Genomic DNA, 27,049 nt, shown 5'->3' on the forward strand with positions numbered 1-27,049 from the left:
TTTCACGTGGAGAAAGCCACGTTGACTGAGAGAACAGATTCTCCTTCTGAAAAATGCAATTAAATAAGAGATATTTATATGAGATTTGTAGTTGTAAAAGATAGAGATTTTAGGAGCTTCTTATCTTTGCCACAAAGTTTTCAGTCTTGACAAAGTAATCATATTCAGGACTTTCTAACTTGTAGATCCTCTTATGAAAGAGATTTGAAAAGAAAAGGAAATCCATTTGTATCGTAGGACAAAATACAGTTCTGCATAAGAACTTTCTGTAAAGGGAGACCTGTTATGGGAAACTGATGACCGATAAGATACTATAGCCCGTTTCTGGAATGGGGATAGCAGGTGGAAGAGCTCTCTCCTGTTTAGCTGAGTCAGGAGTGCTTTGTTTATTCTGGAGCTAAGCCCTTGGGCAAGTCACTTTACCACTGTAAGGCTCCATTTCTTACCTTTAAAATGAAAGCTCCACTCCCGTTCTGTGGTTTGGTAGATACGAACATGTTGTCTCAAGAGCCTTCAGTAGGAGTCCTTTGTTATTATATCCTGTCTTGTGTAAAGGTGACTTTTACTGTCATGTCAATTAAGCCTTCTATCAAGCTCATTTTGTTTTCTAAAATCTGTGAAAACATTATTTTAGCAAAACTCAACTCTGCTTGTGTAAGTATGTAGTTATGCTCCTTTTGTATTTAATAGTATTGAAGGACTAAATTTCCTTCTATTGTAGCCCAGAAGTCAGACCGATGGTCTCATGATTAGCCTTAAAATAACTATCAGAAACTTTCAGGCTGTTTCTCATTAGCGCATTATCCCAACCAACCGTAGGAGGAGGATACAGAAATCTATAATTGAGGTTTTTTTAAATTAATGAATTAATTTATTTATTATTTATTTTTGGTTGCATTGGGTCTTTGTTGCTGTGCGTGGACTTTCTCTAGTTGCGGCGAGCAGGGGTTACTCTTCGTTGCGGTGCGCGGGCTTCTCATGGCAGTGGCTTCTCTCGTTGCGGAGCACGGGCTCTAGGTGCGCAGGCTTCAGTAGTTGTGGCTCACGGGCTCAGTAGTTGCGGCTCGTGGGCTCTAGAGCGCAGGCTCAGTAGTTGTGGCGCACGGGCTTAGTTACTCTGTGGCATGTGGCATCTTCCCGGACCAGGGCTCGGACCCATGTCCCCTGCATTGGCAGGCAGGTTCTTAACCACTGTGCCACCAGGGAAGCCCTATAATTGAGTTTTTAATGTGATAATTCCTTAGTTTACTGTGAAGATCGTGGTAATTTCTCACTAGCACATAAGTAAAGCTCTGTTTAGTTTGCTACTGCAAAGACTGAGTTGCTGGTTAGCTTCCACAAATAAGGTGTGCTTGCTTTATAATTTATGTTCGGAAATGTTTAAACAGGGTGAAAGAGTAGTTTTTACAGGAGCAAAATCAAGCAATCCATTTTCAGAAAGTAGAACCACATAAAATAAAATTGACTGAAGAATAACCAGTAATGAACTTGGAAACAGGTAGGTTGAATCAAATTTTTAAAAAACAAAGTGAAAAGAGTTGTATTTTGTATGTGTGTGTGAGGAGTCAAGGCATACGGTTCTAAGAATATTTGTGCAGGATGCAATATGAAGTAAAGCTTTAGGACTCAGCAGAGTGGAAGCTTTATCTGCAGGGGGAAACAAGGTTTATCACTACATAATTTTAGGGACATAAGTAGAAACGGGCCAGAAAATATAAATGTTAGAAAAGTGGAACGGAATTTCCCAGACCCTTTGACTTAACACGTGGCTTAGTTAAGGAAGTTGGCAAAATCTTGAAATTTGAATCCGTGCTACAGCAAACTTTTAAAATTAAATAATCAGAGCCAAAAAGACTTTTTGCATGTTAGTAGTATGCTATCACATTTGTTTCTTAGCCCGATAGCACTAATTTTTCACCTCGGTGAGTAACTTTGAAGGTGACTTGGACCTTGATCCTTGAAATAGACGTGTTGAAAAAGCGATGTCTGGAGAAAGGTGAAATCACAATCACACATCAAAGGCTGTAGGAGTTATAACTTCAAATTTTATGTTTCAGTTGTACCAGCTTTGTGTTCACACCCAAACTCCAAGGGTAGGATCTACTGCTTGTAGGGTGGAGTGGCATTCCAACTCCATTTATTTTCTGCTGAAGCTGGCGAGTTGAATGAAGATTGTATCTCAAGTGACAGGATTCGAATGAAACAGGACAAACCTGTAAAAGCTGCAACCTGAACGTGTCATTGCAGAACTTTGCAGTGAATGAGATGGGACAGGGCTTGGGAGACAAACCACACACACACTGCCTCTCCGTGCTGGGCAGCTCAGGAGATCAAAGGGAGATCCAAGGGGAGCAAGTCCTTGCTGGCTGGAGCTCACGTTCGGGGAAGGTTGGGGGTTCGGCATGGAGCGCCGATCTGTTTATAGATACAAGTACGTATCTCTTGGGCTTGCCTTATTATGGAAAGATTCTATGGAGATATGCTGCACTGACTGGAAAATTACTCACTTTTTTTTTTAAGTTATCAATTATAAAGTAGAAGCATTGGTTTTGAAACTAGTCATTTAACTGGAATTTAATCACGACCTAGTTCCCAACATTGGATGGTAATTATCCTTATTTAGCAAAGCACAGGGAAAATCAGTGTTTGTTAAAAGAGCAACCACGGTGGGCATTGCTCTCAGGAGGGGACAGGTTTCACTACCTTTGGATAGACGAGTTAGCTTTTGCAAAACATTTTCAGCTGTCGTGAAGGACTCTGACCGCTGGGCATGAGTGAGAACTAATCTCCCTGTTGGTGATTCTTTGCATTGCAGGTAGCAAGTTGCAGGTCCCCCAGGGAAAGTGCAGGAGTGGGAGCCTTACCATGTGCTGCGGTGCTCGTGACAGTCTGCTTGGCAGTCGCTTACCGAGAAGAATGAATGGCTGGCTACTGCATAAACCCTGCCCCATAGCTGTTCAAGTAGTTCTCAGTTATCATTAATCAGGTAAGCATTTTTGGAATTAATCTGGTAGGCAAACCAGTTATACTTTAAATTGGTCCTAAAGAAAATATATAATTGGAATAGCTGTTATGATGCAAAGAAATGTCTAAATGAAAGCCACCAGTCAGTCACTGTATTTTATTCTGCATCATTTATTAAATATTATTTTTATATCTGCATTTACAAACTTTACTCATTTCAGAACTCTGCTTTCAATACATGTTTAACTTTTTTTGTAGAGAGATTCTCTTGTAAAATGAGATCCATGTACAAAACTAGGCAACAGATATAAAAGTTTCCTTTCATACTTTTCATCCATCAAGAAAAGAAATAATGTGACAAAGAAATAAAACCAAAATGTGGCTCTTTCACAAGAATAACATGTCAGTGTTCAAACTATGAGTTCTAATGGGATAGATCATATTTCATCTTCATATGGATGGATATAGTTTAATAAATACTTCTTAGCTACTGTAGCATGTTGGTTCAGATGAAGAAAAAAAATCAACTCTACTGTTTGGACTAGATAATCTAGAGCCCATCAATTACTCATTTCTTTATAACGTGACACCAAAATTCACCTAGGAGATGACATTGATTGGCTAGCAGTATGCATTTACCTCAAACGTGGCATAAAAAGTTCCCTTTAAAAAATTCACTGACTTGGCAAACTAAAGTCTGAGCCTCTAATTTAGCTCTCTTTCTTACTTAAAGAAATAGTTTAAATGATCAATTCAGAAGCCTTAAAGTATCTTTGAAACTAAAGTTGCTTTTCTTAAAATGAATGCTGACTTGACAGTTCCTAGGCTTGGAGCACTGTCACCATGAGACAGAGGCACTAGCGCCGCTAGCAATGAGAAGTAGTATCACCACAGGATAATTATATGGTACAAAATGCCCGGGGGCCTGAAACTCACTATTAATATGATTTTGGCAGCAGCATCATTTGATATTTAACCATTTATTACGTACTATTTATTAACACACCAGCTTCAAAGATGTGCACTCCCCTCAGGATACTCAGGAGTTACAAATTTATTGTGATTGCATAATTGGTATTGCACAGTTTTATAAAAAACATAAATACTGGCTATTCTAGTTTTAAATACAAAATACATGTCATATACTTTTAAATCTATATAATGTGGTTCAAGTGCAAATCAGGTGCTTTCTTTAGTCCTTCCAAAAAAGGCATTTTTAATATTTTTTGGCACAAATGAAATTTCATCGTGCCAACAATTCTAATTACAATACATATATCCACACCTTGAGAGTAGCAATCATATACATACAGTATAAAACTGAGTATTTACACATATACTAAGCATAAATGTGACCTCTGTGGGTGAGTCAGAACGAATTAGCCGTACCCACACTAAAAATAATTTAAAAAGGTAAATACGATTCCTTTATTTCATTTGCTTATGCTGGTTGCTGTGGGTTGACGTTCATGTGAGGAGGATGCCCTAGAAGACCAATTCTTTGTTTCTGCTTCCTTTGTTCTGTCATCTGGAAAGTTAAAAAGTTTCATCATTAGACCCAGACGCTTCCTGTACGTCAAATCATATACTCAACCATAGATTACCTCTGTGGTTATGGTTTATACTGAAACCCACTTTCTACAAACAGTGTACTGTCAGTATATCAAACACAGAACTTCAAAAAGGACATCTTCCTAGGCAGAATGGGGAATTCTGTGCCTTAGGCAATGCGACATTCAGAAACTTTGCTCTCTACTTGTTTCGTAAAGGAACAAAAAAACAGTTAAAGCACAAGATTCTTGATCGTTTCCCAAATCCGCTTCCAACTGATAGCTTTGTATGATAGTAACAACACACTAAACTGTCAAGAAAAGCAGTGTGTTTAGAATCCTAGGTTTAAGAGAGATTAAGTCCACAGTCTTCAGGGGGGTCTTGATTCCTCTCCAGTGACTCTTGGGTAGTTTTGATTTGCGAGAAAAAAATCACATAGCATTTCTAGGGAGATGAGGAATGTCCTCTCCTCTGAGGTCCAGGGTGACTAAATAACATAATCATGGCCTGGCACTCAGTGGTGACTATTCCTTGCCACCTACAGACACCATTTAGGTGTCTAAAGGTCTCTTTATAGGAAAGACCATCTCCTAAGGCTGGTCAAATGAAACAGTGCTTTCAAAACCCAAAACAAGAGGTTGGTACCGTTTATTTTGGCTGCCGAACTAAATCAGTTCTCAGACTGACAGGTATCTAGCTCTGTTCTGGCTATTTCAGGGCATAATTAATTCCCTGCATTCACATTTCTCATAACCCAGTTAGTCCTAGCTCAGGATTTGATGCTGGGCATCAAATATTTTGGTACAAAATATCCTGAGAACATAAAATAAGATTAACTTACCTAGGTTCAATTTTAAAGTGGTTATTTTTTTCTTAAACATAGCCGTTTTCCTTTCATATCAAAATACTATTTTTAGGCTCCTGTGAAATGCCTTCAGTTATATTTTAGAAGAGAAGATTTACAAGGAGTGAATATTTCCCAAAGGCAGCTTTTTATAAAGCCTTTTATAAAGAGTTGAATTAGGATATTCCAGCTAGCCTCTAAAGTTTCCTTGGATGAGTGACAAATCGTGAAGGGAGGTGTCACACCCTATACTACACAGATTCAGCTGCGGAAGCAGAACCTCACGTGACCCGTGGAATAAATTCACAATTAGATTGTAATGCAGTCAGTAATTCAGTCATCTCACTGCTTGATACTTCATGTACTTAGCCCCAGATTTTCACCCCCCGACTAGCCCCTCGGCAGGTAGCCTTGAGAGGGAATCCAATACAACTTAACTAAATTTAATAATCGCCGCATTCTCACAGATTTAGGAATCTTGGTGCGCTCAACCCGTATGGACAGATACTTTATTCAAAGCTTCCATTTAAAGATGCTGCGATTTTTCTGCTGTTGAAGTTGGCCATTAAAGCTTTTCCTGAAATTTTTCCATAAATAACTACGTGCATTTGAGATGACCTTTTATGTACATGCATCTTCACGCCTGTTTGTCGGATCAGCTTTTTGTGACTTTTCAATCTGTTGGCTCTTCCTTCTCTTAAACTTAAGAGCTTCTAAACTGGGTTCCTTATAGCAAATGAGTCTTCAACTGAAGGCACACCTTCCTTCCCTCTTCGACAGGTTATCGCCTGACAGCCCAGTGGGGGTCCGATTCTAATTCTCCAGGGTTGTCTTCCTAAAATAACGATCAGATCACCCTCCCTGCGTCACAAACCTGAAAGCTCCCTACTGCTGTAGGTTAGTGGCCAAAACCTTCGTTCAGGCAGTCATATTCCTGGTAATTTCAAGAACCTAGTACATACCTACCTAATTTTGTTTTCTGTTTCCCTAGAATAATGGTTCTTAAACTTTGGCGTGCACCAGAACCACCTAGAAGGCTCCTTAAAACACAGACCCAAGGGCCCACAAACAGACTTTCCGACTCAGGAGGCCCAGGGTAGGGCTGGTGAGTTTGCATTTCTGACAAGTTCCCAGGTGATGTTGGTGTTACTGGTCTAGGACCGCTGCTGCTCCAGAAGAGCTCCTCACTGATTATCTCAGAAACAGGCCAAGATCACTGTGCTTATATTTTCATATACTTGAATACTTTAAAAAAAATTATTTTGGGTACATGTATTACTTTTCTTGAAATAAGACCTTGGAGAAGATTCTCTGCCGTTGAGCGGGTGGTCGGCACACAAATCTGACCCCCTGGATTCTGTCCTGATCGACCATGGCCTTTTAGACAGAACGGCTACCATTTAAGTGAGTCATAAATGGTAAGGAATAGGGCAGCTGCTTAAGTATTGGTCCCTTTTGGCAAGGTCATCATCCAGTGATAATTATATGGGAACAGTAATGAAAACAAAACCCCCTAAAGGACTAAATTTGGCCTATAAGAAACCAAGCTCGACACTGCTGGCCAGTTAAGTTTCCCTGGCCCCTTAGTACATATTCTCACATAACTTCTGGCTTTATTAGCTCAATTCAACCTACTTACCTATCGGTCTTCATAGATTCACATGCACTATGTATGTTATTTAAGGCATCATCGTTATCTGTTACTACTACTTATATCAAAACACAGAAATAATGACCAAAGTCTATCCTTAGCATATTCTCACAATATATTCTCTCTGGACATTTGAAACAAAACTGACTAGATAAAAATATCCATCAGGGGCTTCCCTGGTGGCACAGTGGTTAAGAATCCGCCTGCCAATGCAGGGGACACAGGTTCGAGCCCTGCTCCAGGAAGATCCCACATGCCGCGGAGCAACTAAGCCCGTGAGCCACAAGTACTGAGCCTGCGCTCTAGAGCCCGCGAGCCACAACTACTGAGCCTGCATGCCACAGCTACTGAAGCCCGCGCTCCACAACAAGAGAAGCCACTGCTCGCCGCAACTAGAGAAAGTCCACGCACAGCAATGAAAACCCAACGCAGCCAAAAATAAATAAATTAAAAAAATATATATATCCATCAGATTCATGTCTAAGGTGGTAACTTCAGTCAAAATTCTAATACTGAAAAAGCTACTTTGATTAGTGTGAATGTCCCATTTGTAGTAGATATGTTTAAAATCCTCAAAATCTACATTTAGCTAAGGATGAATATTCGAAGCAATATTCTTCTTCATAATCTATATACAGACTAACTTGAATTTCAGCATTCCTTCTTTTGACTCAGTCTAAACAAGAAGCAAACGATATGGTAGCTTTACAAGTCAGATGTAGCCAAACATCTAAAAGATCTTCCATGAAAATACGGAGTGTTGAGTGCAAATGGGCAAAATTTACTCCACCGCTATTGGCCTCCAAACGATTAAGGGCTGGCATAGCAGGGAAGGTTCATCAACAGCACACAAAAGCTGCAAGCCGCTTTCCTGTCACAGTGAGATCGTGGCTACTCAGATTCTAAACAGCCAGGAAACTCCAGTCATCAGAATTGCGCTTTACAGTCCTATGAAATCAGTCACGCTCCTAACGACGAGCCTAAAAATATTCAGAAATAAACCTGCAGCATCTCTTGAATGCAGTTATATTGGTTTAATATAAATACACAGATATTCACCCTCCTGAGCCTTAGTGTGCTGTTCCTCTCTAGTTCATCTGGCATACTCGCAAGCTTTGAAACCAAGCTCCTCCATTCCCACCTCTGAGAGGGTTTCCGAGGCATTGACTCGAATCCTCTCCCTGTGATCAGGCTGAATGAAGTGCTCCCTTTTCTCCACTCCCAGAGCAATCTGTTCAAACCTCTGTTACGTACTTACCATGTTGAATTATAATTTGTTTGTTTACTTGTTTGTCTCTCACTCTAGGCTGTTAGTTCCTTGAAGGAGGAGAATTGGTTCTATTCACCTTTGTAACCCCAGTACCTAGGGCTGCACCTGGCAAATAGGTGTTTCATAAATGGTGGTTCGAAGAACAAATGACCCAGAGCACAGGGCCATTCCTCGAGCATGCCATGCGTTTTCATGCCTTTGCTCATGCTGATTCCTTTCCTGGGATGCCCCCTGCTGCATTTCTCAGCTAGCTCAGAAGTCACCTGCTCGTAGGACGGTAGAAGCTAAACTCCTCCGACCCTCTAAGGCCTCACACGGGACTGCCTGCCTACTTCTCTGTGCTTCTTTGTTCACAAATGAAACTCACTTCATTCCTCGGGCCATGGAACTTTTCCTACTGTATCCTAACATTAGAGGTCTGCTGCTTTCTGGATCAATTACAGTATCCTAGAGGGCAGGTGTTACCAAAGGCCTCTTTTGTGGTTCCAACACAGTGTAAGGACCACAGACATTCAAGTAAGGTTTAATATTCCATTCTTCCAACTGTGGGGAATTATTCTGTTCTTTTGTTCTTCCTTCCTTCCTTACGCAGTTAATGTTGACAAGATGATAACCCTCTTGCGTGAAAAATGCCAAACACTATCACGTGCTAATACGATATGAATTTCAAGCACTACTTCTTTTCCTACCAACTACAAATAAGGGTCACTGTGCTATACGAAGCCAGTTACATTTTCAAGGAAGTGAACCCTTCTCTCAATATTTATTCTTTTGCCTTATAAAGAAAACATGCAAAAAAAATTTAAGTTCTTACATTAGTTCTCCGCCTTGGAATAAGAATGTAACAGAATCACATTTAGTATTCAGAATCTCCTGGGAGGGGAAACTTCAAGATGAGAAGCATCATTAAGTAACACTTAGAACAGCAATTTTAATTAACTGTTCTTCGCAGTAATAGAAAAACCACTAACCAGGATTTTACTAATATCCTTGATAAGAACTTTTTCTCCTCAAACTGGCATTTTAAGAAAACAACAACCCACGAGGTCAATAACAGTAAAGATTAAATCCCAAGACATTCAGCTGTCTTTGCTCCATTATGCTGGTTTTTGGACCAGAAGATCTGCAAAAATATCTAAGTGATGAAGCAATTTTTGTATTTTCCAGTGAATGGTATTCTTTCATAGCTGTTTTAAAAAATATCTGTCACAGAGTTTCTTGTTCATTAATCATTCATGGAGTTTTTATATTTTAATTTAGAATTTTTTTCCCTTTGGAGGGCAGGAATTCTCACAATTACCATTTAAGAACCAGCAGTTCTCTGACCTGTCTGCATGGCTTTTTATGCAGAACAATTTAAGAAATCTTTAGGACTGGTACACACCAAATTTAATAAAATTCAAATCTTTTTTGATTTGAACAATGCTGAATTTTTCCTGTGATTCTGGTCACCTTAAAACCTAAGCAGATCAATGCTGGTAAAGGCACTTGAGAATATATTACTGGTTTCCTCCGATTTCTTCTTAGCCTATAACATCTTCCAAGAAAAAATGGTTCAATTTCAAATTCATTCATAGGGGAAAGGTTTTCTGAAGGGTGGTTCCAACTGCTAACTTTAAAACAAAAATGTAAACAGAGCTGAAACCAAGCAGTTTAAACCACACTGGTTTTGATGTCACTTAATGAACCTTAGTCCATATGTAATCAAGTTTTACATAGTTTGTTCAAGCCAAAATTTTGGCTTCATAGAAACGATTCTAATGCCAAGTCTCTGATCAATGGTGTAACATGGCAATGAATGTATCACTCCTTAACGTTTAAGCGCGTGATGCGACTTCTGAAACTCTTTAACGTTCTTAAAAAAATGAATGAGAATTTAAACAGTCAACCATGAAAGGCAAACAGGGTACAGTGACAAAACAAAACAAGGGAAAATAAAAACACAACGCACACCCAAAATCAAACCCAGACTGTAGGACCAGGAGTTCCAGCCTGGCATTTTCAGGTAAAGTTGGATAAATTTCCTAAGAGCCTGCCGTGTACCTGAATGCCCACACGAAATAAAATGAGGGAATTGGGTGCAGTGCCATCTGAGGTCTTGGCTACCTCCTATACCTGTGATGCTCTGTGCGAATTCCCCAGCTTCAGTTCACTCCTTAGACCAGCGTCACTGGTTTGCACGGTGTGCACCACTGAAGCAACTTCAGAACCACCCTCAGGGAGCGATTCAGCACGCAGGATTCTAAGCCTTGAAAGGACAGGCCCGGCCTATAGAGAAGGGCTCGAGTGGCATTTACTACCCGAGAATACCCAATAATAGTTTGTTTCAGACGTGTTTACAAATGGCACTTTATAGAGCGCTAAATACTTCCTTTATTTAGGTCTGCATGAGATCAATTTTTGTAAGATTTTTTGGCATCTAATTTAAAACATCTGACTTAATGGAGATTCTTGTAGCCATAGCTCTCTCAAAGGGAGAGGAAGGGAACTTGAGCGTTGCTACATGCCGTACGGAGCTGCCTCGCTCTTCAGGGGGGACACAAGCAGCTGTAGCAGCCGGCGTGCTCGTGAATCAGTGTAGTCCTGTGGAGCGTTCGTCAGGTGTTTCACAGCAGGGGTAAAAGGTTAATAAAATAATCAGCAAAGTAATCTAGTTAGATCTTCATTAGTTGTACTTATTTAGGTTATTACTCATTTTAGGTGGCTACCAAGCTCAGCGCTGTAGACAGCCTTCATAAATAAGGCCTTCTGCTCCCATTAGTCTTTTTATTTGTATCTTAATACATGTGAAAGGAAAGAACTTGAGGCCAAATGGTATCTTGGGGCTCAGTTTGGAATAATTTAGTTAGAAAAGAAAATACAATTCAAAGTAGGATTGTTAAAGTGCCATGTAAACTACCTCCAAGAAGAGTTGATCCCAGACAGGGTCTTCACTAGTTATTAGGTACCGAAGAGTAATAAATCACCTGTGGGTATACCTTACAACTTACCTCCAGGCCAGCCTTGCCTGATAACTATTGCTGTGCAAAATTTATAATCTTGTCTACGGAATTGATTAAAAGCTTTCAGCACCGCGTACCGAAGGCTGAACTGTTGCCATGTTTGTGCAGGATTACCCAGTCAGCTACGGCAGAGCACAGGTCCTCCCAGCAGGAGATCACCACCTGGTGACTGTGAGCGCTCATTTTAAGGGGGTCAAGGGCGGGGCGGGGGGGGGCACCGGAGTATATAGGGTTTGCTACCAACTTGCCCCCTTCGCCCAACTTAGTTACAGGGGCAAAGCATTTATCTTACAGACAGAGAGCAGGGTGGGGCAGCACACCTGTAGGCGGCTCAGCTCTGTGAGAGCAGGGATGCGGCCGGCAGACGGGCCACTGCTTCACCCCCAGCACCTGCCACGCTGCCTGGACTATGGGAGCCACTCAGTAAGGATCTGGCCAGTGAATGAACCAAAAGGAGCTCTTCCTTGACTATGGTTTAGCCCAGGATGCTGAATTTAAGTATCTGGGGTGAGGGGTTGATAGATCTGAGGGCTGAAAAGCAAAACCAGAAACAGCCTTTAATCTTTGGTCAGTGAAGGAAAGTCAAGAGTACAGCTTTACACATCGTGTTTTTCTGTACAGCACTTCATTGAAGTAGTTTGCATTTTCTCATTTTCTGGTTTTGTTTTTCATATGAAAACCTCATCCTGAGCAGCAATGAAAGTAGCGTCATGGGCTTATCCTGTCAAAGGGCAGTGAAGGGGGAGTGGAGGGGAAACTGACGGACTAAATGGGTTTGTCCTCTGTTGCCCGTTTCCTTTTCTATCCAGGTGATAAACTTCAGCATTTTAACATGAGCACTACTGATTTTTTTCCTCACCACACTTGGTGTGTATGGTAGTGGGTGTGTGTGGGTGTGTGTAGGCAGGTGGGGTTTCTTTTCTTTACCTGGTCCTTTAATTCTGACAGCTGCCCAGAAAGATTAGTGACCAGCTTCATGGTGGACTCCAGCTTCTCCTGCAGGTTCCTCAGCTCATTCTGTTCTCCTTCCGAATCGCTGCTGACCAGGGACATGGCTCTCATCCTTGGGAACCAGTCAAGGTTTCTTTCCTAGAATCCACATGAAAAAAAGAGGGAGTCACTTCAAAGAGGAGAGACAACAAAGGCAGTCTTACCACACCATCTTTTCTTTGTGCCATCTTTCACCGGGCTCTTTCTGATTGCTGCAGAACTAATGTACTGTACTGTGTATTTTTTTAAAACCCTTCAGTAAATATTTTTTTAATTGAATATAATTAAACTCTCTTAATTCCTGGAAGAAATCACTTTAAAATATGAGGAAAAGTGGGTTTCCAAACAAGATTCCTAATCTCCAAATACGACTACTGCCACTCCATCTGTGACCTTTGCAAATGACACAGCTAATGAGATTGGAGTTTTAAAACTGTGTTAAAATATATGTAATAAAATTTACCATTTTAATCATTTATAAGTGTACAGTTCAGTGGCATTAAGTGCATTCACATTGTTGTGCAGCCATCACCACCATCCATCTCGGGGATTCTTTTCATCTTCCCCAACTTCAACTCCATCCCCATTGAATACTAACTCTCCCACCCCTGGCAACTGCCTCCTGTTTGCGGTCAGCGACTTTGACCACTCTAGATACCTCACACCGTGCTGAATATTTTTTAAAGCACTATACTTGGAAAATCATTTGCAAACACTCTACAAGTACATGAATTTTAAGATCCCAAGTGCTGTGGGATCGACCCGATACGCGTATGGGTGTGTTTGCTTGGTAGAGGGTTGTTAAGAGGCTGAAAATGGAGAGCGGGTTCAGTTTCCCTCTTTGTGAACATATGGACACCACCTCTCGACTCTTGTTTCCTTTTCCTTCCAGCCTGAAACGGCTGGTGGGTGCTGTCAGTTGGTATAAGAAAGACCCATTCAGTCTCCTTCCCTGTCTGTCTCCTCCCTTTGTTTTGACGCCTATAGCTCATACCTGTAAACATAATTTCTCACCGCTGGTTAACAGAATGGACAAGCCTCCTCCTCCCACCTCACTTCTTTCTGCCCACATATGCTTTTCTCATAAAAAGTACACCTCACACCTCCTGGGTGAGTTCTGTACAGAGAGGCAGGAATGAACTGTAAGAAAAGCTTCATCAGCTGGAGGTAAGGGGAGGCAGACTGACTCATTCCACATCCATCTGGCATCACATCTCACTTGGGCCATTCGGATCTCGTCGGGATGAATTCTAATAAACATCCTAACACAAATCATGCCCACTCCACCAACACACACACACACACACGGAATTTGCTCTTGTTGCTTTGTGTACACCAGAGATCAGCAGAATTTTTCTGCATAGTAAACATTTTCTGATAGTAAATATCTTTGGCTTTCTGGACCATATGGTCTCTGTCACAGCAAATCTGCTCTGTAGCCCCCAAACACCCATAGAGAATACACAAATGAACTGGGGTAGCTGTGTTCCAATAAAACTTTATTTACAAATGCTGGCGGAGGGCCAGGTTTGGCCCACAGTCTGGAGTTTGCCAACCACTGTCGTATACAATAGAAGGCATCAACATACTCAAAATCAAGAACAAAATACCACAAGACGTCTAAATTTTAAAAAGCAAGATAACTAAACCGTGTCTTGACCTAATGCAATCTAGCAATACAGAAGCCAAACGAGAACTAGCTGAAGATATTAAAAAGAAGGCATGAGGTGTCCCATCTACTTGAGAGCATTTTGCTTAAGACGTGTGGGGAGTCTAGTCGGGACTCACTAGCCTGCCAGTGTCCTGAGAGCAGGAACCACCTTAGTACAGTGACTGGAACACAGCAGACCCTTGATAAATATTTGTGAAAGCACGAATGATAAATCCACTGCCTCCTGGTGGGCCCTGGTAACTAATGCTTAAACGGTAAACCTCCATTGCTTAGAATGACTGCTGGAAGAGGGAAGTGATGCTGTTTACCTTCCCGTGCCACACACCCTGTGATCAACACTCCCTTCCCATGTGCCCTGATGTTAGCCTGTACTCGTTCTCATCAACCTCCCACCACAGACAGAGCAGTGGGCAAAAGGACGTTTGACAAAATACCCCATTTCAAAGATGACCAGCCTAAAACCCTCGAGCGTTGCCACGTCTAATCAGTTTTCTGCTGTGTGTCTACAGCGAAGAGGAGAGAGCAGACATCTGAAAACATTTAAGCACAGGAGCGACACTGAAAGGCAGCTGAGGTCACCTGTCACTGATTATACCACCGCCCCATGTTAGTCCTTCACACATCATCCCACCATCCCACCATGCCACTCTAAGGGAAGAAGCACCTGACTCTGCTCAGGGCACACGGAGGGGACAGGTGGCTGGCGGTTACTCTCAATAGGCAGCGCGGGCCCCGTGACGGAGGGAGAGACGGGTGGCCAGGCTGATGGACCATGGGCACAACTGCAGCAAGGCCGGCCGTGTACCCGAGACTGGATATCCATGGGGACGGCTGCAAATGTCTGCACACTGACCCCTGAGGAGAGCAAGGTGAAGAGGAAAGATCCAAAGTCCCACTTAAACCGTCAGACTCAGGAGCATATGGACACACCATTGATGGGGATACGACAGAATGTGACGTAGCAGGGAGTTCAGAGATCGCTAAGGCCTACCCTGCGTGGTAATGCAGGACACAGCCCCAGGAGGGAGGAAACAATCCCTGTATTTCAAAGGAGATCCTGAGGATGATCCGGTGTTTACAGACTGTAAACTTCTATTACTGAGTATGTTTAGGGGGAAATATTTGATAGTTCTCTAGATTCAAGTCAAAAGTATAAGCACTCTTGGAAGAAAACATTTTTAAAAATACAGCATATTCAACGAATACTTAAGGAGCCCTTACCTTACATGCTTGGTTCTGAGGAAACAGCGGTGAGCCCCCTGCACTTGGTCACCGCCTCCTGGACCTCTTTAAAGTGGACGTGGCCTTGAAACCTAAGTATGAGGTAGGGTTCCTGCCATCAAAGTGCTTGCAACTTAGTTAAGGAGAGTGGACATTTCAGTTAAAAAAAGAATGGAAATAAAGCACCTAGGCCGTGTCAAATGAGCGGCAGGAAGAGAAGGGTCAATGTAAGGACTGACTACAGTGGTTTTGCGTGGCTGGAATCCTCTTCGTGGAGGGCCTGGGCCTGAAGGAAGGTTATCACTTGGCCAGACGAGGGGCCAGCGTGAGGGCCTTCTCAGCAGAGTAGGGGGGGGGGGGGTTGGCACAGCCCTGAAACCAGTGTGGCCGCAGCTGGGGCGGAGGGCAGACAGGCGGGGCAGCAGCCCAGACCGCGGAGCACTGGGGAGCGATGCCGGCTGGGCTGGCGAGGGAGAGGGACGGCGGTGACAGGAGGAGGCCTGGACACATGGGTGGCGGGGAAGGGGAGGAAGTGACCGGAGCCCCTGCCCGACGAGGCGCTGGCAGAGAGAGGGGACGTGTACGAGCCGGAGTGAGAGCTCACGTGCAGCCCACCGACTCCCGACATGCAGAGCAATGTACAACTGCCTAAAATGGGTAGAGAATTCATCTCAAACCTGCCTCTCAAATTTTCATGTTCATTTGCTTAGCAAACCCTCCATAAAAATAGAAAACACAGATTTCCAAACAGTCCACGTTAAACAGGTCTTCAAAAAAGAAGACAGAAAATCGATGCAAGAGTCTGCTTAAGTTCCTTAAGTTTAAGGAACAGTTTCTTTTCCTTATTTTAACAGCAAGCGACCACATGACGATAGATGAAAGAGAGAATTTTTCCACGGCAGTTTCCCACCTTCTTCCATGGTGTATGTGATTTGATCCCTGGACTCCCAGGCAGTGATTTCAGAAAGGTCTCTGACAAATGCAAAATGCACAGACCTCATCCAACAACCGTTTACTGACTATTTCTAATTTCTGTGCCTGGCACAGGGCTGAGTGCTGAGGGTCTAGAGAGGAGGAAGACAAGGTCCCTGCCCCCAAGGGGTGGAATGCAGTGCAAGGAGTGTGTAGTGCGGGGCTCAGGGCGGGGCTCTTGGCTCCCGTGGACCCCACTGCAGCCCCAGCTCCGAGTCCCGAGTGCCCAGTGAGTATCCGCTAGGCCATCGAATGGGGTCCACTGGCCTTAAAATGGCTGCTACCGGCATCTTTGCTCCTCACCGCAATGGCCAAGAGATGCACTCAGATGCTGTTTGTATCTGTACTTCTGTAAATGGGCTACCACCTGTAATCCTGGGGCATGAAGGCCCTGCCCAAGGGGTACATAAAGCCATAGACAGAAATAATGCATCTTTTTAGAATGTCCATTTTTAGTCAGTGGTTAACGATCGAAAATATTTTTATATTAAACTCAAAATATGCCCTGGAGAACATGAAACAGTCCGATTTTAAAGGTAAAACCCCAAGATTTTAAAGAAATGTCATACTTTTCACAGGCCACTCTGTACCATGTGCCCCAATCCTGGCAATACACCTTCGTTCTCCATTACATGAGAGTCCTTCAGTACAAAGGGAGGAACAGGATTTCCTGGTCGAGATGTTTACCAATTACCACCTTAAAGGTTCTCCCTCACTGCCCTCCTCCAACCTTAATATCTAACAATGCAAAGCAGAGGTGGGGCCCCATTCAAACCCTCAACCACAGGAAACAAGGTGTCCAAGTGCTCTGGATGGTGTGTACCGGTAGCTCTTCTGCCCCGACATGGGTATGTACCCAAATTTGAGGTCCTAGGTGGTGCCAGTATTTTAATTAAATAATCATCCTGGGCTGTTAACTCTAATCTCAAATTACCAACAAGCATCTAGTAGTTAAAATTAATTAACAATTCTAGCCAGACTGTTCTCTCAGTTTCCATTCTGCTTTGCACCCTGCGCAGTGGGATAAGCTCCGACGCAGCGTTAAGGCTCCTCGCCAGCAGGACCTTCTGCACAGAGATCGAAATCTTTACAGGAAGATCGTTAGACTATCCCAATCCTGGCCTTGGAGCAGAGAGAGAACCCCTGAGTCCAGTCACTTTCTCTTTAGCTCAGACTTTCCGAGCAAATGCTGAGCTTGTCTGAGTGCTCAGTGACTCCAGGGAGGCCTGCGCCCGTAGTTCCCCAGCCAGCCAGGGGCTGAAGGTCTATAAATGTTTGCAGAATCCTGCCTTTATGTCCATTCCAGATCAAAAACATGTCTCAGTATCCTGACTTCTCTTGCCTTTTTAAGAAAGTCATCAACGAAGGCATTTTTGTTTATACATGAATTTATCTCGGGCTGTGTGTGTGTGCGTGTGAGTGTGTGCGTGCGTGTGCACGCATGCGGTCAGGAGGGTGGGTCTGGGGAGGCTCGTGGGTTCACTGCACGTCTCCCAGCCGCATCTGTCGCTCTGGGTCTGAGAGCCCCTCTGCACTTCCCTCGCTTTCCTCGCTGCTGGCACCTCGCATACCAATGTCATTAGGCACTGTCTGCCCTGGTCCTCCTACAATCCAGCCAGCGCAGTTCCCGTCACAGCAAGCACTTCCTCTGTCAGAGCAGACAAACCGACTCAAGCCACAGCCGGAAGCAGGCTGACCACAAGTGCTAAGGTTCTGGTTAGTTCTTTTCTAGGTAAAGTTGGAAAAGTCCCTGCAAAGGCAAACACTGAAGTTTTAGACACGGGGGCGGCACTGACCTCTTGAAATGTTCTTGACTGGAAAGAGGGAGGGTGTGTGTGTGAGAGAGAGAGAAACACAGAGAGAGAGGAGGAGAGGAAGTTGGATTGCATGATGCAAATGCTCATCATTCTGAGAAGCGTTTTTTTTTTCTTCTTCTTCTTCTTCTTCCCAGGTTCAACTGAAGAGGCTCTTCTAAGAAAGACAACTGAGATCATCAGTCACCTCCTCAGAGAAAGTGCACTGAGGTAGAGTTTTGTTTACCATGTAAACAACGCAACATTTATTGTTGAACCCCTTATTCTTTTACAGCCAGACTAGAGAATTGCAATTTTTTGTTTTTTTTTTGGTGGGGGCATGAGGGTCAAAGAAAGGGTCATGGGCGAGAAGATGGGTCCTGGGGAAGATGGACCTGTAAGCCACAGAATCCCCTCGGGGAAGATTCAGGAAGGCAACGACCGTCCTTTCAACTCACGTGTCAAATGCGCTCCCACGTGTCTTACCAAGCACGGCGACAAACTGCATTTTCCCAGAGTGCCTGGCGATGCTTCGGTGACAGGAGTGACGGAGGGGCAGGCCTGGAGACAGATGCTTGGCCACCCCGTGTATCCAAACCAAACCTCCCCGTGTATCCAAACCTCCCCATGTATCCAAACCTCCCCGTGTATCCAAACCCCCAGAAAATGCCTGGAAGAGAGCGGAAGGGGAGGACTGAAGATAATCCTTAACTTTTCTAAAGCAGGAACATATTACACTCAATAAACTTTAAATATTTGCCCCTCTTGTGAGTTAGGGTGACTATTTGCATTGAACAGGAAGAAAATAATCTTTAGAGCTCACTTTTCTAAGATCGTGGAAAACAGATAAAACGCAGAATCCATTGCTTTGGGCGAAAAATAGTGATAATGACTCTACGTACGCTCAATGACTCCAGAATTGTCATTTATAGTATCTATTATACATTAAAAAAAAAAAAACTAAATTGAAAAAATAGATTCCAAAGGTAAGAAGATTGAGGGTTGGGGGCTAGAGGGACGAACAGGTAGAGCACAGAGGACTCGCAGGGCAGTGAACCTATTCTGTTTGCTGCTGTAACAGTGGATCCATATCATTATACATTTGTCAAAAGCTACAGAACGTACAACGCTAAGAGTGAGTCCTAACGTAAACTACTGTCTTTAGTTAATAATGATGTATCTAGGTTAGTTTATCGATGGTAGTAACTACACCACAGTAATACAGAATAACGGGAACCGGCAGGTGAGGTGGGGAGAAGGGGGCATACGGGAACTCAGTCCTTTCCGCTCCGTGTTTCCTGTAAAAAATAAAACCTTTTTAAAAAAATGGATCCCACACCTGGAATTTGTTGGCCAGCCTGAAATTCAAGGGTCCAGGTCCCTGTGTCTCACAGGCTTGTTTCCGCAGCAAGCCCATGATGTCAGTGCGTCAGCGGGAAGAGCTGCGTCCTAGGGTCCGGAGCGGAAGCCCTGACAGTCCAGCGTGTTCGCAGGACACTGAGCTGGGGTGAGTCAGCCAGCCAGCCTGGGTCTCTGCTCCCTCTTTTTTTTTTTTTTTTTGAGAAAGAGATTACTGGCTACTTCACAGGGTTAATGTGAGGATCAAATGGCTGTAAGAACGTGTCCCGTCATCTGGAAAGCACTATGCACAAGTATAGGTCGGTGTCAGCAGCCTAAGGTCACAAAGCTGGTCTGCGGCCCACGATGCCGACTCCAGGTGTGGCGCCCGACTCCCACGTAAGTTAGCTCTTCCTCTCCCGGGATGAGGGTTTCGATTTTAGAGGCACAGATTTCTCTTTTGCCGATGGAGCCATGGGAAGGGTGCCCACGCTGCTCGCAAATGCAGGCGTCAGCGTGGTCTGCTGCTCTCGTCTCGGACGACATCACCCAGACAGGCCTCATTATATAATCTTCAGCTGGGCTGGAATGACCACTCACCCTTCCAGACTCAGTTAATAGCTGTCCTTGGACGACACAGTGTAACAGAGATGGGTCCCCACCAGGGAGAGAACCACACCCATTTCTGATGAAATCCCTAGGCGAAGTCAGCTGCAGAGTCACTGCTTCATGTCACTATGGGCCCTCAGGTGAAGTGATGCCGGGCTCCCACTGGGGCCACGAGAAAGCAGCGCTCCCTACTTGGAGAGGTGCAGCTGGGTCCTGGGCCCCTGGGGTGCCGGGAGGAAGAAGCCTGAGGTCACAGAGGAGGGGAGAAAGGTGGGGGACGGCCTGTGCTGGACCAGGGCAGGGCGGGCCGGACGGAGATTCCTGATGAAGAGCCCTCAGGCGAACTCGCCTTCTCCCAGGCTGGCTCAGGATGTTCTGCTCAGGCCACGTCCCCTGCACGTTCAGTTAGCTAAGCAATCTACCAGAATGTTCCTTGTGGTTACATATGGGATTTTAACAGTTTTTCTTGGTTTTCCTCTATTCTTTTTTGCATTCCACGAGTTTTAAACTTTGATCTCTTTATACAATGGTGGTTTTTTGGGTGTGTTTTTAGCCTACTTAAAAGGCTTTCCAAAGTTCTTTGCTATTGTTTCGGGGAAAAACACTTAGTGTTTGTCTTTGGACATACACTCACGCACACCCACGTGCCACCCCGCTCGCTGCTTCACCTGCAGCAGGGTCCCGCTAGGTAGCGTGTCAGCCTCAGGCTGCTGTGCTGGAAATCTCCTCCTGATTGAAATGGTTTTACTGAAGGCCAGCCCTGCCTAGACACCCTGAGAAACCGGTGATGGGAGGGTGTCATCTTTGTCACCGTCCGTACAACTTCAGTGAGAATTCAAGGGTGCGCCACCACCGCCATCCTGACTTGAGAGGGGTTTGGAAGGCAAGGTGCCCACAGCCTGAACTCTTCCGGGAGAAAGTGCAGATTCTCCAGATTCCTCAATCCTTTCCAACCGCCCCATTTTACCAAGCTGCCCCTTGCACTCTGACCCACGCACTCACTAGCTCGTTCACACGGGTCTCCTCTCTCCCTCCTGACACAGACCCTCGGTGGTCGTTTGAAAGTTGCTTCGTGGAATTGCAGAGCTAAAGGTGGCCTAAGAGACCCTCTGGTTCAACTTTCTCACTTTATAGGTGGTAACACAGTGGCCCTGTAAAAAAGTGCGTTTGTGAAAGGAGAAACTGAGACCTTGTCCACGTCATAACCTTTAAATACGAACAGCTGTACCTAAATGCTAGCATCTCTTCCTCATTCTCACGTTCCCTAGACACACACTAGTAGGCCTCATTCTGAAGAGCTACATTTTAAAGAATCCTGAATATATGTACTCGATGAAAACAAATTCAGAACATTCTCACGAAGGCCAGGTGGTCACACCTCTCAGTGGCATCGGGCACTACCGTCCGGCTCTGTCAGACGCAGTCCGTGTTCAGAGCAGAGAGGAAATGAAGGCGTGAAGGCCAGGGAGTTACCGGCGTGGCGACGGAGCCGGGGACCGAAGGGGCAGGGACGGTGGCCCAGTGGGGTCTGCGGTGGGGGAGGAGCGGGAGGCGGGCTCAAGGTGTGGAAGGGAGAAAAGTGCATTTTGGGAGCTTAAAAAATCTGCTGAATTGGGAGAAATATGCGTGTAAAGAAATATTTTATATGCGTGTACAAGCATGTACAAACACGTCAATCCCCACACACACCCTGGGACTGACCCTAGCAGAGGCGGTGAACCCGCCGGCAGCCACGCTCGTATTCCGCCCAGGCTCGCGGACCCGAGTCCCGGGGCCCTGCGCGAACGGCAAGTTCATGGCTCTGCTCCCCTCGCTGCCACACACAGTGCCCTCGCACACCCCGGCGAAGGGCAGGCGTGGGAGACTCGGAGGACAGGGCCGGGAGGGCCGTGCGCGGACCCGCCTCCCGATGCCGAGCGCTTGCGGACAGGAGGAAGCCGCCCACAAAGCACGGCCGCGCAGGGGCGGCAGGGGCGGCTTCGTGCCTCCACACTGGAGGGCGGGACGCGGTGTGAGCCTGGGTGGGGAAACCTAAGCTCGGCAACTGCTCCCTGCAGCTGCCATGGACACGAACCCCGGCTCAAGCGCAGAGGGTGGGGCGAGAGCGCGTCTGGCCGGCTGGGTGGCACGTCCAGTGATGCCGACGCGCTGTTCCCAGCCGCCGAGAGGCGAGTGCCAAATCCCTCTCCACTTCTCCCGCACTCCGACGTGCCTGAACTCTGCCGTGGTGTCAGCGAACTTCAGAAAGCCTTCTGGACTGGATGAGAGGGCAGCGCAGCCCGTATCCCTACCCACCCCGCGCTGAGGGCCGGCGGAGCCCAGCGGGCATCTTAGGCAACTCCGTGACCTCCCGGCTTAGGCAGGAGAGCGGAAGACACATCTCGGGGTCTTATCAACAGCCCCCCCCCCCCCCCCACGGCATATCCTCACTGGAATTCCAGCATAAAAGCCCAAACCCATTCCTGTACCTCTGGGCGGAAGCAGAGGGTTTCCACGTCACGGTATCAGCAGCCAGGGCCCGCCTGCCAGGCACACAGTGAAGCACAGGTGAGGCGAAAACTCGGGAAAGGGGAGGTCGTGGAGCCTTAGGTGCACGCCCCTCCCTCTGCACCCGAAGTCCGAGGAGGTCAAGTGAACTGATACAAGATGGAACACAGTTGAAATCTCCGGGGGATCAGTGTGTGTGGGTGGGGTGGGAGTGGGGGGATGGGCAGGCAGGGGGAGAGCGCGGCCTACGCTCCTGTGGGAAAAAGTCGGCGCCAGGCTTCAGGGATGATGGATCAGGAGCTCTGATGTTTAATTTTCAGGGAGTTCTGTGCGTTCACATGAGTCACCTGGGTGTGGGAGCCCAAGTCTGGCTGGGGCTCCGGTGAACCGTCCTTCCCCTTTAACCAACCCCTCTCTCTCCCCAGATGTGGTCACCAAAGGAAATATCATCCCCTGTTCCAAGCTTAGGTGAGGGTCACGAAGTTTATCAGATTGTAGCAAGTCCAAATGAACACCTATGGCAGGTACTCCCTTTGTAAGAGCTGTTCTCTGCCATTCCTGAACTCCAGTCTTTTAAACAAGCCCTGTAGCACCGGACTCAGGTGGCTGCCTGACTAGTGGTGCTGGCGGCAGCTCAGAGACTTAACACCATCGTGTTATTTGTGCGCGTTCCCTAGGGGATCCTCTCTCCTGCTCTTCTCCCTATCCCCCTTTTTCCGGCCCTTGCCTCTTCTGAAGGCAGCTAATTCAGCACCGCTGCGGAGAGGAGGGGCCCGGGAGGTGAGCCAGTCCTAGCCAGGAAAACCTGCTGCATCCAGAGCCCAGCGGCTGCGGGTTCTCGACACCGAGGCATGTGTGCGAGCACAGGTGGAGCCACACTGAACGTGCACATGTCAGGACACCTCCAGGGTGGGTGCTAATCAGCAGACCTGGATGTGAATCTCAGCCCGAGCACTTCTCAGCCGTGTGACCCTGGAGAAGCGGTTCAACCTTCCTGGGCTTTAGGTTCCCGTCTGGGAGATGGTGATAGTGCCACCTGCAGTGCTGTTATGGGGACCAAACAAGATCATGCACGCAAAGCGTTTATTTCAGTACATACTGATTAAACGAGACCTATTACCACGGTATGATCCAGTCTGCTCGGGTCAGGGCAAAGCACGACACAGCCCACAGTTCACAGGAGCACCCTCTGTGCCCCAGAATCAGGCTGGCATGGAAGAAGGTTCTCCCCAGCTAGGTCACCGTTCAGTTCACTCGTCAATTCACACGCTATCCTGGCAAAGAGGAGGGGCCAGAGCAGCCCCTGTGAGCTATGGATGAGCGGTACCCCATCTGATCACCCTGTCTTTAAATGCGATTAACTCAAAAACACACCTCTGAAAATACACTTTATGTTGCCAAGGGAGAATTCCAAGCTTCAGAAGGGAGATCTCTATTTTATTAGCAAAACAGATGCCTTAATATTTAAGTGATTGTTTGGTCTTCTTTACCAGCCTTCCCTCTTAATGCTTCTCGAGTTTCTAACTTTCAAGAATAACTTAAGTCTGCTTTTCAAGGACTGACTTTTCTCCTGAGCTTGACTGTCATAGAAAATTGGGCTGCTGGGTCTTTGCTTGGAATCATATATTTGATCTTTTACCTACAACACGCCCACTGTGCAGTATTTAAATTCCTTCAGGCAAAGATACTCACAACTGATTTACCACTTATTCTGGTTAAATACATCAGACTGCATGGCCTATCAAATCATCATGTATAGACTAACACAAATTCTCATTTCAGTTGGCAATGGAGAAAAGCCAAATAGCTCTAAACATCATTCAAGCAAGGGCGTGTGGTACATAAATTACAGTCCAGGGTTAAAAAAACAGTCCACTTATTATAAAGGCTATCGCCAAAACTCTATGTGGTAGCACCAGACTTCAAGTTCATATGGGGAGAAGGGAACTCAGGGTTTTTTCCTCCTCCTTTGAACTGCCAGGGCTAAGTGAGGTCACTCTGTAGTCACATTTCTCTGAACGTTCAGCCCTGTCTGGGGCCTGAGTCAACGAATCTGAGACCGGCTCTGCAGTACCGGGTGGCGCTGGGAGTCCTGTAACTCAGAGAGTCACAGAAGAGGCTGAGCGTCCCAAAGTCACCTCCTCGCAGCGCCACCTCCCATCATGTGCGCAAAGCCAAGAGATGAACCCACCAGCTAACCCAGTATAATCGTGATAGAACCTAACACACAGCACTCCGGGGGCACTCCCCACGTCGCCGGAAACCCTGGTCCTGGGCACTGAACCCGAGCAGAGGACAGCCCTAAACACACAGAGAGAAGTCACACGTATCCGTGACCGACTCAACGGAGAGACAGTGATAACATCAGCCTCGTCCTGCTTCAACATTTAAGGACACAACAGTTTTAAATTTAAGAGAGAGGAACACACAGGAATTTTCCACTGGAGGATGCCCATTCTGACTTTTCTCAGTAATAGCACGTCAACAGCCGAGACGCCTTATGCAGCCCTGGCACCTAGGAGTCAGTGTTCGCACCAGCTGTCCACACTGCAGACCCTCTGCTTCCCGGCTGACGGCTCTGTGCCTGAGTGCTTACCGCCTCTGCCCCCGCGCCCACACGCTCCTCTCCTTTCCACCAGCCCATGGACACGTGAGGGGACACCGACCCCGATTCACACATGGGTCAGGGAAGGCCCGTGACTTGCCCGGGGTTACCTGGCTCGGAAGGGCCAGAGCCAAAACTCACACCTTTGATGTTCTGCCCCCCAGATCCCATTCTTAGGTGGTGATGACTTCATGGGAGGCATCAGCCTGGCCCTGGCTTTGCCAGGAAAGTTCCCATCTCCAGTGAAAGGAGAGGGAAACAATTTTCTATTATGTTTAGACGAAAACTAATTTGTGGGTGAACATCCGGTTGCTAAGTTCTTGACTGTGAGGCAGAGCATCAAATGCTCCTTTCCAGATGTTTCCGTTTCTAGAGAGAGGTCCTGGCCCCCTGACTGTCGGCCAGTTCTCGAGGGAACTGCAGCCTCAGGAGTTGCCCTCTCAAAGTCAGCTTGGGCTTCTAAGAACCCTTCTCCCATCAGAGCCCCTGGCAGAGTCTACTAAGCAGTTGTTGGTTTCTGAGATGAAAACCTAGTTGCCATCCCTGACACCCCATCTGCAAGCAGTTGTTTTCGGCGCGTCTGCAGAGCTCGCCCACCCTCCGAGCGGCCGCCCGGGGCCTTTTCCATTTGGCTCTATAGGGTCGTCTTTTGGCAACTGTGACATCCCAGTTCTTTATGAGTCCCTGGGATCTGAACGAACGGGCTAAAGGAGAGCTGAAGAAGAACTCAACACCCACAGCCTCGAGCCACGAAGCAAGAGGCGGTTTTCCCGAGGAACCCAAAGAGCCCGTCTCAGTGATCTCTTCCGGGACGTGATAAGCCAAAGGGCCTCACGGACTCCTGGCCGGCCTTTCCTTCCGTCTGACGCTGCTCGTCAGCTGCCCTTCTCCCTCCTGACGCTGGAGTATTCGCAGCCTCCCGGAGTTGGCTTCTTCGAGACATCTCCTGGCTTCTCCTCCCAGAGGCCCGCCTCCCAAGGAGGGACGCTGAGGACCGCCCCACCGGCTGGGGCTGCGTCTGGGGCATCTAAGTGAGCCCATGACCGGCGCAGGGCGGCGGGGGGAAGGAGCCAGCGCCACGGTGGCGGCTGAGTTCCCTCGGGCTGCCAGCCCCGCACTGAGTGACTCAGCTGGGCACCCCCAGTTCCTAGCCCACTGTGGCTCTCCAGGGAGGCTGCCCGGCAGGGGTTCATGCGGCTTCAGGGCGAGACACCGCCAGGAACGGTGTTGGCAAAATGGCATCGCCTTTCGGCTGGTGGATCGAACGCTTCCTGGGCCCTCGCCCAGCACACAAGACATCTGGTTCCTCAGCAACTTGGACATTCAGAGTTCAGAATTCTTTGATGCTACAGATTTTTAGGCTGTTTGACAAGAAGTTCTCATACAAAGGATGATGCGGATGGGAAAGCACGGTGAACGCAGGGGGCTCTGAGCATGCTGGGTGGCCGGCTGGGGGTGGCTTCTGGCTCGTAATCCTCATCGGATGACTGCTCACAAGCCTCCTGTTAAGTCTTCATGACTGAGACGGAAACCCAGAAGTGCACCAGAGTCTTCTGTGACCGTAAAGCAAGGTGATTAACAGAAAACTTCAAAACTGGCCCCCGAAAGACTTAAAGACAGGGCACGTTCAGAGAGAGGCAAACGAAGTAAGGGGAGAAAAGGAATGTGTGATGAGGGTGAAAACTACAGGCTATCTCTTCTAAACATTAAAGGATTTAATGCAAATGCAGGTTGGTTTAAGCAATGCAGATAGGTTTGTGTCTGCATGAATGCCGATCAAACGCGGTTTAATTTGGCACTGTCAACACCAGGAGGAAAAGAAAGGACCTGAAGGCTTTTCAGTTAATGTGTCCTGACCCCGGAAACCTACCCTGTGAACATCTGCACCCGACAACCACCAGAATTCCCAGTCTCCCTCCCTAAGAACAGACCCTGCTCCCACCTGGCCCAGAGCCGCCAGCGCCCTCCCCGTGTCCTCCCAATGCCGGGGTTATGGAGTGCAGTTCCGGGTCATTAAACCCGGGCTTGCATCCCAGCTTCTGAGCTCTTCCTGGGCAGCTTACTTAACCTTAAGCCTCCC

General features: G+C 46.5%; 3 protein-coding genes and 1 long non-coding RNA gene across 11 annotated transcripts in view; 2 read left to right on the forward strand and 2 right to left on the reverse strand.

The window, feature by feature from the left end:
- Positions 1-18,214, forward strand: part of LOC309607154 (uncharacterized protein) — a 133,179-nt gene extending 114,965 nt beyond the window's left edge. The window contains exons 5-6 of one of the 2 annotated variants that reach the window (XM_082345405.1): positions 2,816-2,986; positions 6,351-6,626. The gene's annotated coding sequence lies outside the window, so the exon portion shown is untranslated. Of the gene's footprint in view, positions 1-2,815; positions 2,987-6,350; positions 6,627-18,088 lie in introns of those variants that run through there. The other variant, XM_082345406.1, reaches the window with a different exon arrangement.
- Positions 3,116-27,049, reverse strand: part of ITPR1 (inositol 1,4,5-trisphosphate receptor type 1) — a 319,227-nt gene continuing 295,293 nt past the window's right edge. For all 7 annotated transcript variants that reach the window (XM_082345342.1, XM_082345346.1, XM_082345344.1 and 4 more), the window contains 2 exons: positions 12,210-12,371; positions 3,116-4,492 (listed from right to left, as the gene is read on the reverse strand). In XM_082345342.1, coding sequence (XP_082201468.1) covers positions 4,406-4,492; positions 12,210-12,371 — 249 coding nt within the window. In that variant the 3' untranslated portion in view covers positions 3,116-4,405. The remainder of the gene's footprint in view (positions 4,493-12,209; positions 12,372-27,049) is intronic.
- Positions 13,755-15,251, reverse strand: LOC309607161. The gene is made up of 2 exons (XR_014232290.1): positions 15,166-15,251; positions 13,755-14,799 (listed from the first exon to the last, which is right to left on the reverse strand). It is a non-coding gene; the product is annotated as an uncharacterized lncRNA (long non-coding RNA).
- Positions 18,085-22,339, forward strand: LOC309607153 (uncharacterized protein). Its single transcript, XM_082345404.1, has 3 exons — positions 18,085-18,161; positions 19,339-19,437; positions 19,519-22,339. Exon 3 carries the CDS (start codon positions 21,537-21,539, stop codon positions 22,140-22,142), a length of 606 nt encoding a protein of 201 aa, XP_082201530.1. The 5' UTR covers positions 18,085-18,161; positions 19,339-19,437; positions 19,519-21,536; the 3' UTR covers positions 22,143-22,339.

This window comes from Balaenoptera borealis, assembly GCF_965194805.1.
Source record: "Balaenoptera borealis genome assembly, chromosome: 12".
In the NCBI taxonomy this organism is placed as follows: Eukaryota; Metazoa; Chordata; class Mammalia; order Artiodactyla; family Balaenopteridae; genus Balaenoptera; species Balaenoptera borealis.

What these genes read in the sequence shown, in the direction of transcription:
- LOC309607153 (XM_082345404.1), top strand. Translation starts at nt 21,537, where the DNA reads ATGTACAAACACGTCAATCCCCACACACACCCTGGGACTGACCCTAGC.